The 16,502-nt window shown below is 45.2% G+C and overlaps 1 protein-coding gene across 2 annotated transcripts in view; it reads right to left on the reverse strand.

The window, feature by feature from the left end:
• Window positions 1-15,241, reverse strand: part of ASB18 (ankyrin repeat and SOCS box containing 18) — a 60,984-nt gene extending 45,743 nt beyond the window's left edge. Inside the window, exon 1 of one of the 2 annotated variants that reach the window (XM_045867669.3) lies at window positions 15,010-15,241. In XM_045867669.3, the coding sequence (XP_045723625.2) occupies window positions 15,010-15,214 (205 nt within the window). In that variant the 5' untranslated portion in view covers window positions 15,215-15,241. Of the gene's footprint in view, window positions 1-15,006 lie in introns of both variants that reach the window. The other variant, XM_045867670.3, reaches the window with a different exon arrangement.
• Window positions 15,242-16,502: the final 1,261 nt, after the last annotated feature.

Here is a 16,502-nt window from a genome sequence, read left to right on the forward strand (position 1 = left end):
AACCATATAAGCATGGGTTTATTTCTGGACTCTCTATTCCATTCCATTGATCTATGTGTCTGTTTTTGTGCCACTACCATACTGTTTTGATTACTACAGTTTTCTAATGTATCTTGAAATCTGGGATTGTGATACCTCCACTTCAGCTTTGTTCTTCTTTTTCAAGACTTCTTTGGTTATTTATTTATTTATTTTTTGCAGTTCTCTTTATATTTTAGGATTATTCGTTCTAGTTCTGTAAAAAATGTTGTTGGTATTGGGATTGCATTAAATCTGTAGATTGCTTTGGATGGTATGGACATTTTAACAATATTGGTTCTCCCAACCCATGAGAATGGATCCACGAGGGCTCTTTAAAACCTCATTTCACATGTTTTAAATTTTACCTCCCTCGTCTCCATCAGCAGGGGCAAAGACAGAATCAGTTTCATCAATGGAACAGCTGAGATTTTTTTCAAGGCCCCCCTGTGTGCCTAAAACACTGCTGGGTGCTGTGGACAAGGCAGTGGTAAAGAATATAACCACGTCTGCAAGGAACTCACATCCTCCATCAGACATAAGAGGCTTGTGCCTACAGAAAATGACAAAAGGCAACACTACAGAGACCATATCCCATATCAGTTGTATGCTAAAATAAAGCCAACCACTCTCCCCACTTCATTCATATACTATGCAGTCACTCTATTAGTTCTTCAGATTTTTCATCTCTATAAGCTTAGCCATTTTGCCATGTTATTTTTCTCAGATGGATTGTGATTAGATTCATTTCTGAAGGACTTATTCATACACAACTATAATACACACAACTATAGAATGATCCAACTTGGACTTCACTTTAAACCAGAGAATTCCTTTGTTCCTGATATGTTTTGTCATGGGTTATTTTTAAAAGGGGTGGGAAAATTGGAGGTAAGTCCAGGGATAAGAGCCATTCTGGCCCGTGTTCTGTGGTAAATTTAGCTTTCCATGCATTATATTTGTCAATAGTGCCCTAAATATCCAAGCTTGATTTCGGTGGGTAGGGAGTAGTAGTCCAGAAACAGACACGGTTCTTTGTGAGAGCTTTAAAAATAGCTCGTGGGAGACAGAGTTGATTTTACAAGTAGGACATGTAGATTACTTCAGGAGCATGACAGAGGTGTCTTGTTTTTGTTTTTTTAAAGAGCAATAATAACCATATGTGTGATTATTACATTAAAAAAAAAAACAAAATAAAACCCCAAAGACCCTACAAACACTTATAAACCAATCCATTCATTCATCTATTCATTCCATAAGCATTCATGGAATATTATGCTCTAGGGTGTGTGGTTAGGTTTTGGGGATACAGAGACAAAAAATACAATAATCCTGCCCCCAAGGATCACACAGGAAAGAGCAGTGACCACAGGACCCTAACACATAGGAGTTTTTTAGTCCTCCTTCCCACCAGCCGAATGATGTCCTTAAGTGACAGGTGAACGGCACTGTTTCCTGATCCAGCACTGGGCTCCTTCTTGCCCATTGTACAACAGTTCTCTCCATCCATACCTTGCTCGGGTCTGGCCATTTTAATTTCATTTTCATTGTCCTCACCCTTCTCAGCTTAGTCAGAGCCAATGCATAAGCTTCAAGATATGACTCGAACCTTATCTTCTCTGCCTATTTCAGTCCTTATGAAAACTCAACTTCTTCCAAGAGTGAATTTGTATATGATGTTGCTGAACAATTACCAAAATCCTTGAGGAATTGTGATATAACAGAAGGACCAGAAAGACTAGAGTTTTAGTTTTCAGATAAGTAAAGAATTTGCTTCCTCAAAGCCTGAATTGACGTCAATGCTGGGCAAGATCCCTAGAAAGGATGAAAAAGATGGTCTGGGAACATTTAGAAAAGGGAGTGGGGGTCCTTGGAGCTTTCTGGGTCACTAGGAACAAGTCACCGTGGATAAAAGAATTTTCCTTTGTGACATGGAATTATTCATTAATATGTAGAGGGGATGTAGGCATGGGGTATAGTTCTACCTGCAGTGGAAAGTTTCCTGGAAACCTTTTAGAGAAGGTGGAAAAAAATATGGGTCTTCTTTTAGGAAAGTCTTGCTAAAAACTCCAACTTGAGAAATAATACACATGGTATGTGCAGAGCGATGGTTCAAATCTTGGCCGTAAAGTGGAACCATCTGGGGGGCATTAAAAAGATAAGGATGTCTGAATCCCAACCTGAGAGGACCTGGTGTCACGGGTTGGGGAGTGCAGCCTGGCCAGCAGGTCTGTTAGACACCCTCCCCCCACCCCACAGGCGCTTCTAATGTGCAGACAAGGTTTTCATTCTGATCCCGTAGGATATATGCTTATGGATGATTTAAGTGAACATATAGAATATAGATGCCCCAAGGTGACATTAAAATCCCAGTCATATAGGATCCCATTGTCCTCTGAGTCAGGTGGCTGAGACCTTCGCACGATGCTGGGGGCTCCTGTTTATGATACTAGACTTTTCCTCTTGATTTTAGGGTCAGAGGTTAGTGGTGCTATTGTTGATATTTATACCCAAATTTAGGTGACATAAATGCAGCAAATTATTTGACGGTATTTTAAGCCGTTCAGAGAGCATATCGGTACAGAGTAACTTGTGTCAGTCAGGTGTCAGTTTGAGTTCCCTTCCTCCCTGGGGCCCTGACCGAACCCATACTTTGCCTCCTTGTGTTTTTCTTTGACCTCCCTGTCCGCTCAGGCTGTGTATGCTCTGCCCTGCCCCCAAGCTGGGGCACAAAATTAGCTCCTTAGTTTTTTGGTTTGGTTTGTTTGCTTTTAAGCCCACTACCAACATTATGTAGGGAGTTTGGTGACTATCCTGAAGATATGAAGGGCCTGGCACCATGTGCACAGTCTTACCCCTCCTCTCTCCTCCATGGGCACTTCCTCTGTCTCTGGCGCGACCACTAACGTCCGCCCCCCTCCCTCCTTCCCCTTCACTGTAGTTGCATGCATTCTCAGAACCTGCCAGTTTCAGCTTCTCCTCCAGGGACCTGGTCCAGGGAAATTCTTCTGAGCAAATACAGCACCCGTCTTGAAAGAGAGGGATTCTGATGAAAATAATCTTCTCCAAATCAGTATGCTTATTGGTTTTAGTTCTTCAGAAGAACTATCAAACGGTACCTATTTGATGGAGGAGCTTCACTTGTATCTGTGGACCACTTTAGAGTACGAAACAAACTTGATTGGTGGCCTTTTATTGCATATGGTGGAGTAATCTTGGGAAAAGAAGGACAAAAATCCAAATAGGGGTCGGTACCCAGCTTCTATCTGGACAACTCAGTGAATGGACTAAATATCTCTAATAACTACCCAGGTAGTCAACTGGATTTAAATATAATTTTGCAAAGAATATTTTTGGGACTTAAATGATAAACATAATGTTTTATCCATAGGAGACACAAAAACTGAAGGGTAGGTAACTAATGAGAGGGAGTTCTGGCCTCGGGGTCAAATGAGATGAAAAAGTAAAATCCACCTTAAAATTATAATGAGATATACAAATGGTAAGTGTTTGAATGAATTATAGTTATTATTCTCAAGTGATGTCAGGATCTTTGTATCCTGCCATTGAACTGATGAATGATTTTCTTTTGCTCAGAGGTATCTGAGGATGAGCTCTGCTGGTAGTTGGTGGAAGAATCTAGTTGAGCTTGAAATGTGGGTTTTATTACAGGCTCAGGCTGTTGTTTCTCCAGGACAGAGACTTTCCATGTGTTCAGGCCACGAGGTAGAGTTTCCAGGCTGCAAGATGCTCTGCCATTTCTTTGTGTTCTTGGAGAGAGCCAAACGTATGGATTCTTTCCTGGGCCATTGGGCAAATGTCTGCTTCCTTCTGGGATCAAGTGTCCAAGTAAATGGACAAGCTAGGACAGCAAGTCATTCCCCAGGTGGACATTGTGAGATTCTGAGCACTTTCTCAAATATGCGAATGTGTATTGTTAGCCTGGTCAATTCATACTTCCTACATGGATCATTTCTATAAATGGTCATGTATGAAATCCGATCAGACCCTAGGATACTCACATTACTACTGCTTGGCCAGTAGTTAAGGTCTTACAGTGAACTACTTTCACTGTAAAGCATTTTTTCTTGTTTCAGTCCCCACTCTCCCATTTAATTTCTAAAACCCACTCCTCCTTCATCCCCACTCCCTGTAGCTTTTTCAAATTAAAAAAAAAAGTTTTTAGAATAATAAGCTAGGCGGGTGTGTAAGGCTCTGCTTTTAAGAGCTCCAGGACACATTCACCCATCTACCAGAGTTAGTCACACAGACATTAATATAAAAAATGTTAAAATATCTCAACCTTTTCTCTGAATAACAATGTTAGCACAGCACACCTCATTTAACAAAACATTAAAACATTTTACTTCCTCAGATCAAGTATATCTATTAATAATGACTTAAATTGTCTGTACTGATTTCACATTATTAAGAAATCTCATTCCCATCATGTGGAAGAACACAATATGGCGGGGGGGGGGGGGGTGCAGCGGGAACACCTCGCTAACCTATTTTCCGGACATTGCTACCCAGCCCAACGAGGATCACGCCAGACAACAGAGTCACTTCTCCTTACGAATGTGGTCTTATCCAAAGGTCAAGTGCTGCTTTCATCCATAGCCCAGGAGGGCTTTTTTGGAAGCTCAGAAACAAAGGTGCCCTTGAGTGCCGCAAAGCCACGGTGGTGGAGTGTGAGACCGAACAGCCGGATCCTCAGCGTGCATAGCCACGAGTAAATAGCCCTGGAAGGACATTTATAGACTCTGGGGACGTTGCTGGAAAGCATATTATCGAAGCTTTCCCTGATAAAGGTGACAAAGTTTCTTTACGACTGTCATGGGGATTTAATTACATGATAAAATTGCAGCTCCTGCCCTCTTGAGACAAATTGCATGTTAAGACTGATCGGTTTTTTATGAATCTCACACAGGGAGCAAAATACTTCTCTCTTGAAGTTGCTTTGATCTGATCATTATATCCTGTCACCCTTCATATACCTTCTAGAAATGAGACCTTGGCTGATCCTGCAGTTGAAGAGGGAGGGCTCCTGGTGGGCTTGCTTGGTTGCTTTGCAACTCTGCATGGAGCAGAGTGGGGCCAGTTTTTACCCAATGGATTTAAAGTCGACTTCACTTATTCTTCCATTGGTAAAAGATGAGAACTTCGGGCTTCCAACAGAAAGATAGGAAAAAAACATTCTAAGACATGTAAATGATTATTAAAGACATACACAATATAGAATTTTACTAATTTCAAATGCAAGTTAAAAATAAGATTTTTTAAAAGTCAAATTTTGGAAAACTTTGCTGAAACTGATGCTTCTTAGTTTGCAGGTGGAAGGGTAAATTTCTGTGCAATTTGGAAGTATTCTATGTTGAGCTTATACATACAGGGGATTTTTTCAGGTGCCAGCAGCCTAGCAGACTACAGAAGCAAAGAGGAGAAGTCCTTGCCTGTAGGAAGTGTTGCACTTCGTGGGCGAGATAGAGAGGCAACCAGTAACTAGTGAGCAGGATGAGATCACTGCCAACAAGAGGCACAGGTCCGATGGGGAGAATGCATCAAGCAGAGCATTATAGTGACGGGGAATAGGGATGGGACAGGCTTTCTCCACAGGTGACATCTGAGCAAAGCACAGAGGGGGCTGAGGGACAAGGCTGGCTCATGTCCCCTGGAGGGTATCTGTTTCCTTTCCTTGGCCTATGGTGGGGGTGAGGAACTGTATCCTATTATTTTTGGCTGAGCAAGAGGCAAGGTGTAGCCTCAGTACCGCATCACATGGGGCCATGGGTGCCGTCTGGAAGGGGGGGTCAGGCAGAGGGGGGGATGTGGGTAGGAAAGAAGCAGCGGCCAGTGGGCCCAGGGGGTCAGAGCCGAGGTAAGTGGCAGGGACTAGACCTTCAGCAGGCATGGAGATGGGCCGCCCAGACCCCACTGTTAGGGAAGACTTGTCGCCCCAGATGGTAACTCCTTCGGGGTTTGCCTCAGCTGCAGAGAGCCTCCTCACTCCAGAATACACTGTGACAGGGGTCTCAGCTCCAGAGCTCCCCCGGGGCTGGCCACGCATGGCACTGTGGGGTCCATGTCACAGATCAACTTCTCCTCTGTCAGTCTGATTTTCTCCCTCTCTTCGTAGGTGTTCATGCCCTGCAAATATCCTGTGATGCAAACTCCACTCAGCTTCAGACTGTGAGCCCCTGAGGCTCCTGGGCCCCCTGGAAGGATGCGGGGGGGGGGGGTGTGTGTTATTAGAGCAGATGAAGACAGGAGAGCAGAGAGATGGCCTGCCCAAGAGCCAAGAAGGGTGTAAAGGATTGATGGTGTCATTCGGGTATGGTTTTGACCACAGTTTCTAACCACTGGTAAAGGACCTGGGATTTTTTTTTGGTCTCAATTTGCCATGGGCTGATTCTTTTTTTAATATACAATTAAACTTAATTACAAGAAAAAATATAATAGAAAAAAGTCCATTGATCACACACTGTTGTACTGTCAAGTTGCTGTCAATATTTTTAAAAGCTTACTATCAATTTCCATGGCAAACACTTGACAAAGCATCATCTGCCTCCTGCTGTGCTCTGACTAGTGCTGTTATCCATCACTCACTGGGGTACAGGGTGGGTGAAAGGGTGCTGGCAGAAGTTGTGGGGTAAGTTAGCTCCTGGCACATCTTTCAGGCCCTTGAACACTTGCTATAAAATTTCAATGGGAAGCTGTTGGACAGGGGTCACCAGGCTTTTTCTGTAAAGTGCCAGATAGCAAATATTGTTGGTTTTGTAGGTCATATGGTCCCTGTGGCAACTATTCAGCTCTGCCATGATAGCATGAAAGTAGTCAGTGACAAAATGTAAATGAATGAGCATGGCCAATCAAACTTTACTTGTAAAAACAGGCAGCCAGCCCTCAGTCTATAGTTTGCTGACCTTTGCTGTAGACAGTAGGGAGCTGCTGCAGGTTTGTGGGAAGGGGAGAGACATGTACCTCCAAATAGGAAACTGTCGTTGCACCCTTCTCTCTGTGTGCCTTTCCCACCCCTCACTCCAGCAAACCTGCTCTCTATTCTCAAGGCCAACTCGACTCAACAACAGTCAGCAGAGCATACAGATACCCTGGCACACATTTGGCCTATTGCTCTCACCTATATCTGGTTCCGGTTTGCTGAACTTCTTGAATCTGTAAATTTATGTCTTTCATCAAATTTGGGCAATGTTTGGTATCTATTTCTTTAAATATTTTTTCTGCTCCATTATCTTCCTTCTCTCTCTCTTGGACTCCAGTTGGATATGTTAGATCTTCTCAATTGTCCCACAGTCTCTGTTCGTTTTATTTTCTATCATTTTACTTGCTGTTCATCAGGTTGGATAGTTTCTGTTGATCTATTTTCAAATTCACAGACCTTCCTCTGTTAAGCCCGTTGTTGACTAGAACAAGGCCGAACAAGGCCAACTCTAGCTTCAAGGGTGGTGGGCGCATTGTATTGCCTCAGGGACTCAGTAAAGAAGGAGGCACCTTCTTGGCACCAGTCTCTCCACTGCCATCCCTCCTATGTAGAAAGAGTTTTTGTTTTTTCCAAATTAGATGATCTCATTCCACTGCTGAATGGATCCTCACTACCTTTCCAGGTAAGTGTAAACACCTGTCTAAAATTTGTAGTCTCACGAAGTACTGTCCCAACTTACTTGCCTTGACTTTTCTCCCTCTGCTCTGATTTACACACCCTCACTTCCAGGCAGGTCCCTCTTCCTTGCACAGGGTGGTATGCCCCTGTGTGCTCCACGTTTGCTCCCTCTGCTCCCTCTATTTGGATTCCCTTCCTTTCGATCATAGCCTGTTAAGAACATGTCCATCTATCAAGAGCCAACCCAAGAGAATTTTAGTGTCCCCCATACGCTTTTTTGGTCTAATTAATATTTATTATGTACCTACTGTGTGCCAGGATTTGGTGACTAGGACAAACCCAATCCCTGTTCATATCCAGTTGCTGACTTTGGTATTGGAAATTAATGGGCAATGGGACGGAGAAGTAGAGCCAGGTAGTGAATTTGCCACTTCCAGTTAGTGCCTTAGGAATGTTTTTCCTGAGCAGAGCACACCGTTGCAGGAACCATAATCCTCCTGAGAAGGAGAAAAGCCTCGTTCCTATCATCCTCATTTCTTTTTGTCCTTTCAAAACTCTAGCGTGCTTGGGAGTGATGCTAATAGAAGTATGTCATCAGCATACATTATTTCTTTATTAGGCTGTTTCTCAATTTTGATTCTGAAAATATCCTGATTTAGTCTAATTGCAATTTCACTGTGTTCCACAGGCAGTGACAATTCATACTGGGGGGAGCTGAGACGTGACCCTGTAGGATTCTTCTTCCTGCCCCATATGCTCTGAAGCTGGACCATTAGCTCTAAGACATGCATCTCATCTCATCACAGTGATTCAACCTGCTTCTGGGAAAGAAAAGAGCCTAGGGTGTGTATCTGGTTGAAAGCAAAGAACTATCTTTATTCTAGGTGGTGGGAGATATTTTTCTGTATCTAAGGCAAAAGCTGGAGCCATTTTATTCCTAAATAATTTAACTATATTCAAAGATAATCTGATGTTATTGTAGGAAAGTGTATTTCTAATAAATTCCACTTGATCTGGGTGAATCAATTCAGGCAGCGCATAATTGAGTCTGTTAGCAAGGACTTTAGCAAGAATTTTGCAATCAGTGTTAATTAAGAAGATGGGACAATAATTTGTGCATAATTCCGGATCTTTTCCTGGCTTGTGAATCAAAGTAATAAGAGCAATGCTCCGGCTGGTGGTGGGATAGTGTCATTAGGTGCTGATTTATAAGTACTTAGAAAGGTTTAATTTCATTTTGCTTCGAGCAGGGTCTCCCTGCCCCCACACTGTCGGCTCAGGGTGTGCAGCCGAGATGGCGGAGCGTTTCCCTCTCTATCCTTCCCTGTCGCCGCTGACCTCCTGCTTTCCATTTCTGTTTTATTTGGCAGCCAAAGACCCCACTTATTCATCCATGTTTTTTTCTCAATACTCTTATTTGAATTATTTGAAATCAGAGACTCCATGCTATTGATGTGTGTGGGTATGAGTATATGTGTGTGTAAGGTAAAGTAAAAGGGTTGTATGCAGCTTCAGTGGGGAAATTTGTTCATGGATCTTCCTGCAAAATGTGTCTGGGTGGGTATGAAGAGCCCTTGACAAAAACTCAGGAAACATACCTTGTTAACACACTGCTGCTAACTGGCTATTGACCAGTGGAGGAACAAATGTGAGCCTCAGTGTCCCCACCTGTAAAATGCAGCTGTAAGACGGACGAACTACAGGCATCACGGAATGCTGGGAAGAGCATTGGATCGATACTTCCTACAGCTTTGGGACCTCGGGCATGTAACATCACCTCTTAGAGCCTTGTTTTCCTCAGCTGGGTAAGTGGGAAAGACAAAAGCCCTTGGGAAATGCATACTTCATGAAGGTCCCTGCTAACTGTGATTCCTCTCTCTTTGCCTCCACTTAGAGCTGGTTCCAGTTCTAGCATGTTCTGGTTTGGAGACGTATTCTCCCTAACAATTAGAACGGGCTGGCCCTGTGCCAAGCTGCTGCTTATTTGGTGCATTCAAGTTCACAAACCAGTCTCCCACCAGCCCTCCAGGAGATACCTTCCTTCCCTCACTGGTGTGGAATCAGCCATCTCTTTGGCCTCTGTTAGGATGCACTGCACTTCCAAAGGCAATGGGGTTTTGTCAATGTCCTCCACAAACACAAGTCATTGGTCTCAAAACCTTAGCACAATTTGTAAAGACCCTGAGAGATAGGGAGGATATAAGGATATAAGGTTCAGAGAGATGGACTGACAAGTTCAAGACCACAGAGGCAGTGATGGAGCCAAGGCAAGAACCAGGGTCATCTCACTGTTAGTCTCTTGCCGTTCCCAATACACCCTGTCTCAGAGCCATCAGCAGCATGCATGCTTCTGTCATTAGTTCAAATATGACTCCTACAAGGGAGGGGCTGTGCTCATTTAACTGACATTTGACTGTTGGGTTTGTCCTGGGTGATATTCTCCTCCATGCGTGGGGAAGGGGTGGCGGATGTGGCCTTAATGTGATGGTGGACTCGGTGTTAAGCCTGCAGGGGTGCTGGTTGGATGCGAAGTTGAATTCCACAAATAGACCCCATCTTGACGTGTAGCACATGCCTATCACACGTTCCCCACACTCATTCCCCACCTATATACCTGCTGCTGGATGCGATCTCTTAATAAAAACCCAATTAGTATTTCTTTAACTTGCCTCCAGATGCTTAAATACCATTACCCCAAACACAACATAATGTCTCTAGTTTTCTGTTTCAATCAAGAATTCAAGTAGCATCTTGACTTGTATATAATATATCAGCAGCAAAATCATGGAATGCTGACATCCTTAATAATAGCAATTAGTAATCAGTTGTTTCTTAAGTAGTTTGATTACGCCAGTTACCAAATTGTATAGTTGATGCATTTGGGGGCAAGAAGGGTCTCGCCACCCCTCCCCCAGCCATCCTTTCTCCCTTCCCATGTCTTAGTGGTTAGTGAGCTGATAGGCATTGAAGAGAGGCAAGGACAAATGATACAAATGTCACTAATATTAAACAGCAGAGACTAGGTTTTAGCCAAAAGTAGAATTAAATATTTCTTTGCAGAAAGACTAACCCCAGTAGTATCTATGGGAAAGCAATCTGTGCCCACCCACCTAATGTCAGCAAAGGAGCTTAGCCTGTCGGTGCCAGGCAGGATGCACAGATTTTGAGCTCCTTCTCAGGGCAGAGACCCTGTGCTAGGCGCTGGATACCAATAAGCATTCGGCAAGGATCTCACCTTCAAGGAGTTGTTTTTAAGTTTTAAATATCTGGTGGGTATAACAGTTAGCCCAGCAAGGCCATGTGTTTCAGTAACTAATGGAGACTGAGGGCATTATGTCCTCGTGGAGGGAGGAGAGTCTCCATCAGAGGCCATCGACCAAGCAGGGTCTGGAAGAAAGGGGTGGCCTGAGCAGAGGAGGTCCTCACATGCCTCAGAATTTGGGTGCAGCCCTGGTGGGAAGGTTCCTATTGGAATGGGGTGGATGGCATAAATGGGGGAGCTGATCATGGGGGATCTGTGTGCTCAGCCCTGTTCAGCTTATCTCTCTCTCTCTCTCTCTCTCTCTCTCTCACACACACACACACACACACACACACACACACACACACACACACACAGCATGCCCCACTCCCAGTCCATCCCAGTCCCTCCTTGCAGGGGCAGGTGGCTCTTCAGGGGACATGGGAATTGTGTCTTTAGCGAAATCCCAGTCGATGACCATTCCTCTGACTCTCTACCAACTGTGTAGGGAGGATCCATGCTGTACTTTGCCCCGTGATCTGCTAGGGCTTAAAATTTCAAGTTCCTCTGACCTCTGCCCTCATCAAGGGGGGACATGTACACCTGGGGAGGCTTCTTCAGAAAAAGCCATTCCCACCGTTTCCTCAGCTGGTGCCTCTTTTTCTCTATGCTTTTATTATGACACTGACATGGATGCATCAGAATAAATTATTATTATTTTTTGTGTTCCCTTTGGTGGAATAATAAGTTCACAGTGCAATGAACATGGGGATTTCACTGAAAGATAAAAGGTCCTTGTGTGTTCATAGTGACGGGAACACAGGAGAGAATGGTTACTTTTCTTTGTCTTCTTTCTGCAAATCGTCATCTTTGAACAATACTCAGGAACCTGTCAACCAGGGTTGTCCTTGGGATGGAAACTTTCCTCCTCTCCCCTAAATGCACTTGCCAGCATGCTGCTTGGCTCCTCCCTCTCCCGGTCCGTGTTGGTCCTCGCTGCCCAGCCCCAATCCCCATCAGTTCTTCACAGTATCCATTCCCGGTATGGGCTGCATTTCAAGGTATTGCCATAAGTTCTGACCACTCTTCAAGCATTCTAAAGACCCCACATGTATATTTAAATCCAAACAGTTCTTGTTCCTGCCAAGCACGGTCCCCAAGGACTCACAGTGACCTTGAGAAAGAGCTCATTTGCTCCCACACTCAGCAAAAAGGAACCCACGCTGCATTGCAGGCTGTGACAATGAGTGTTTGGGGTCATAGCCTCAGAGGAGCGCAGAGATGGACGGGACTTCAACAGTGAATCAAGTCAGCGTCTCCCAAAAAAGCATCTACAACCTACCAATTCCCGTGGTGGCAAAACCACAACGAGCCTTGATTATACGATTGTGTCGAACTCCAAGCGTGTGATTCAGCAGGAAGCATCTTCCAAGCTCATTCCACCATGGACCTCTGTTTGGGAAGCCCTAATTGAATTTCATGTCACTGGCCCAGAAAGGGGAAGTGACTTTCCTAAGGTCACACAGCTCATTGGTGTGCCTTAATCATTCAGGGTATGATCGCCCTGAAATGAAAACAACCCTGAACTAACCCAAGCCCTTAAAACATGTCACCAGCAATGAACTTTTCTTGCCCTTCTGAATGGTGCAGTTCGGCGGGGAAAAGTATATACATATGTGATTTAGAACGTAATGGGTTCATCGTGGGAAGGAATGAAACTCTCTTAACACAAATGTCATTGCTTTCACGTGTTCAGCAAAGTTGCGGCACGGGGACAGTAAAGATGGTGCAGGGCAATTAGTCATGTGAAAAGAATGATATTTTAAATTGGGGATTTCAAATACACAGATCCCCAACCAGCTTCGTAAAGGGGCTTTGTAAAGGGGGATGTGGAGAGAGGGGACTTGCTTTTAAGCATAGCAGAAAACAGAGGGCTTAACCACGGGGTGTAACAAAGGTAGGTGCAGTTCAGGGAAGCCAACTAGGGGTGGCACAGCCGAAGTGGGCACCCTCATCCCTGCGTCTGAAGGGGCAGGCAGGGAGGTGAGAACTGTGAGCCAGGAGCTGAGCCTTTGGCACAAGGATGAAGTCAAATCGCAGCAGAGATCCAGCAGGGATCTGGAGCAAATACCCACTTTCCCTGCTCCTCTTAGCACCTTCCCTTAGCTGCCTCCAACAAGAGTCAGAGCGCTTGCGGCAGGTGATACAGTTCATAAGGTCAGCTTCACAGGTGGGCACAGGGCAGGCAGTGTGCGGTGGGGAGGGTGGCAAATGCAAGACATAGAGCTCAATGCTCCTGGCGAAACTGCAGTTTATGATGACAATCTCCCTCCTCACAGCCCAGTGCAATCTCGTGCACTGGGGAGCGTACCGGGCGCTGGCTTGGCGAGACTGCAGTGCCTGTCTGCGTAAAGCTAAGGTCGGAACAAAGGTGTGTTGTTCTTTGGGCTCGTGGCTCCTGGGCCCTCACCCTGATCGTGGCCACAGATATTAGGAAGACCAAGGAAAAGAAGAAGCAGGAGACGGTTGCTCCCTAAAACCTAATGCAACTTGCTTAAGTCCCCAGTGAAAGGCAGCAGAGGGGGTACACACACGCCATGAGGGAGCAGAAGGACTGTCACCCCCTCGCGGGACGGATCTGGATCTCCCTCTGCATCACACGGAAGCCCCACTGGCTAGCACCAATGCCCCAGGCACACTCCCTTTTGATATACTTTCTGCACGTGGGAGAATGTGTGTGTTTGTGTGTGTGTGTATATGCAGGTGTACATGTATGTGCACGCACACATGTATGTCAGGAGGGACTGAGTCTAGTGGGTGGGGAAGAGCCCTCTGTACACCTTGTCCGGGCCAAGCACACCTGACAAGCTAGAACACGGCACTCATATATGGAACATAAGGAATAGCACGGAGGTCATTAGGAGAAGGAAGGGAAAACTGAAGGGGGGGGAAATCGGAGGGGGAGACGAACCCTGAGAAACGAGGGACTCTGAGAAACAAACTGAGGGTTTCAGAGGGGATGGGGGTGGGGGGATGGGTTAGCCCGGTGATGGGTATTAAGGAGCGCACGTATTGCAATGAGCACTGGGTGTTACACGCAAACAATGAATCATGGAACACGGCATCAAAACCTAATGAAGAGTACTCCATTACAGTAGTATGGTGACTAACATAACATAATAAAAAAAAAATAAAGTAAATCTTGCACCAGGGCAAATAGTTCCATTTGTTATACAAAGAAGTTCCGCAAAAATTTGACAAAAAAAAAAAAAAAAGAAAAAAGAAATGGGGAGAGATTGCCCTTCTGAATAGACAGGTCCCATGTGAAGAGGTCTACAAAGAAAAACAAAGCCTTGTGGCTAAGACCTTGTCCAGAGCAGCAGAGGAAGGACAGGTGGGCAGGCAGTGGACAAGGACCAGTGCACGCTTTTTCAGTTCAAGGATAAATACTCCTCACCAGCAAGGTTCAGGGTGTGGTGAGACACACACACTCACTGTCAGAGGAAATAGAAACCCTTTCAGAAAACAGTTGGGCAACTTTTCTGTCCTTGTTTATTTGTCCTTGGAATTCTGCTCTTAGGAATTTATTTTAAGGATATAACCTGAATAGGAAAAACAAAAGCCATACGAATGCTAATAAAGATGCTAATTATGGCATTATTGATAGTAGTAAAAATGTAAACAAATATTCCTCTCTTGTAGGCATTTGGTTTAAGTATTTTGTGATTAATCGCCTCAATAGGTGATTGAAATTAAGAAGACTATGTAGCATCATGGAAAATACTTTAGATATAGTAACTCAACAGAGCAGAACACAAAATTACATCGAAGGCATGGCTGTGGGCGGGGGGCAGGGGGGATTTACACATGCATTAGGAGTGGGGAAAGGAAAACAGGGCCTGTGGGAGGATGCGGGTGCTTTCCCTCTGTTCAAGCTGTTTGCAGCGCGGGCCAGGGGTCACATAGAGACACACACAGTGTATGCCGCACGTGTGTACGGATATGAACCAGAACCAGACAGGCAAGCCCCCAGCAGGTGCCTTTTCACCCATTCACCCTTGCACCTCCAGGAATGGCCCGCCCCGGACACACGCTCGGGATGGGGAATGTCGCGACAGATCGTTCTGACTACCTACGAGCACGCCGGCGGGCAGCGGAGCCGCGGGGTCCTTCATCCAGTCGTCATTGGCCAGTTCTATGGTGGCGTCCACGTGCCCCACTTCGGTGCAGATCAGGCGGCTCACTGTCTCGTCGTCCCTGGCGTCCAGGGCAGACTTTAGTCTCCTCACTAAGTCTGAGTGGAGCGGGTAATCCGGAAGGCGGTCAGAGCTGGACATGGTGATGCTGTTTGTGCATTGACCACACTTCTCTTCTCAGTGGAGTCCAAAGGTAGCAGCTGTGCCGCGCAGGGCACTGTGGGCCTTGCTATAAATAGGACAAACCTGGCTCGCGTTTCAGGGGCTGGGGAGGGCCACTGGCTGGAGGCCTTTTTCTTCACGGGGACATGGGAATTCGGCTTCCTGAAGGTCTCGGTTAAGGATTATTCTAGACATGGGGCAGTAGACAAGTGGTAAGTGGGGGAAGAAGAAAAGGGGACAGCATTTTAAAAGAGAACTCTCATAGGTACTGTTGAACAATGACTTCTTTTAGCTAAAGTGAGATTCCGTCCTTAAACGGATTGAAAGGAGAAGTAGTAGCTGGAGGTCCCCTTTCCTTCTTTCCTTGAACATGGACGTGATGTGTGGAGGTGTGGCAGCCATGTTATAGCCATGAGGTGACAGTCAAGAGTGAAGGATTAACATACCGAGGAGAATGGAATAGAAGGAGGGGAAGAGATGGCTTCTCAGTAACATTTCTGGACCTTTGCTTCAGCTCTGGGCCGCCAACTACCAGACTTCCCGTCTTTATTCCTTGAGCACGGTTCACGAGTTTTCAAGGACTTGCAGCTCAAAGTGTTCCTGGTTGATGTAGGTAGTGTATTCAGTCTACCTTTAAAGTCACGGGAATGTCCTGGTTTAGTCTACAGAGATGTAGCGGAAGTGGCTCAGCCTGACATAAAGAATGTGGTTGATCTCCCCAAGCCTTCTGGTCTTTGGCAATTGAACTCTTGCCTTCCTTAGATAAAATCCCACTGTATCTTGCTTGGACAGCAGCCAACCCCAAAGTCCTTGAAGGAGGGGCAGTGGCATGGTGGGTTTGCTCATCAATGAGCAAGTAGCCAAGGCCACTTAATGGACTGCCTTCCAGGGTCACAGGAATTGAAAATGGACCTTGCTGGAGACATTCTGGGAATCCTCGGCAATGTGTTTTTGAGATCTTAACTCAGTGGATCAGTCTTCAGTTCAGATGTCTGATCAACTTGTAGAGAGGGTGGTTGGCCTCTGATTCTTCCTTCCGCCAAAGAATTATGTTTTGAGAGGGATTTTTGAACCTGAATTTCCATGCAGAAATGCTTGGCACTATCAAATGCCTTATGTTTAGAAAGAAATATAACAACACCAGCACCATTTGTGTAAATACAAAGAGAGGGAGGGTAGTGGCCATAGGAAAATTACCGGAATTTGGGTAAGGTAATTTAAAGAAAAAACCCAAGAATTACTGAGATTGCTATCAAACTTCAAATCA

This window comes from Mirounga angustirostris, unplaced genomic scaffold (assembly GCF_029215605.1).
Source record: "Mirounga angustirostris isolate CCGP_5_RB_7025 unplaced genomic scaffold, mMirAng1.0.hap1 SCAF_3, whole genome shotgun sequence".
NCBI classification, from domain to species: domain Eukaryota; kingdom Metazoa; phylum Chordata; class Mammalia; order Carnivora; family Phocidae; genus Mirounga; species Mirounga angustirostris.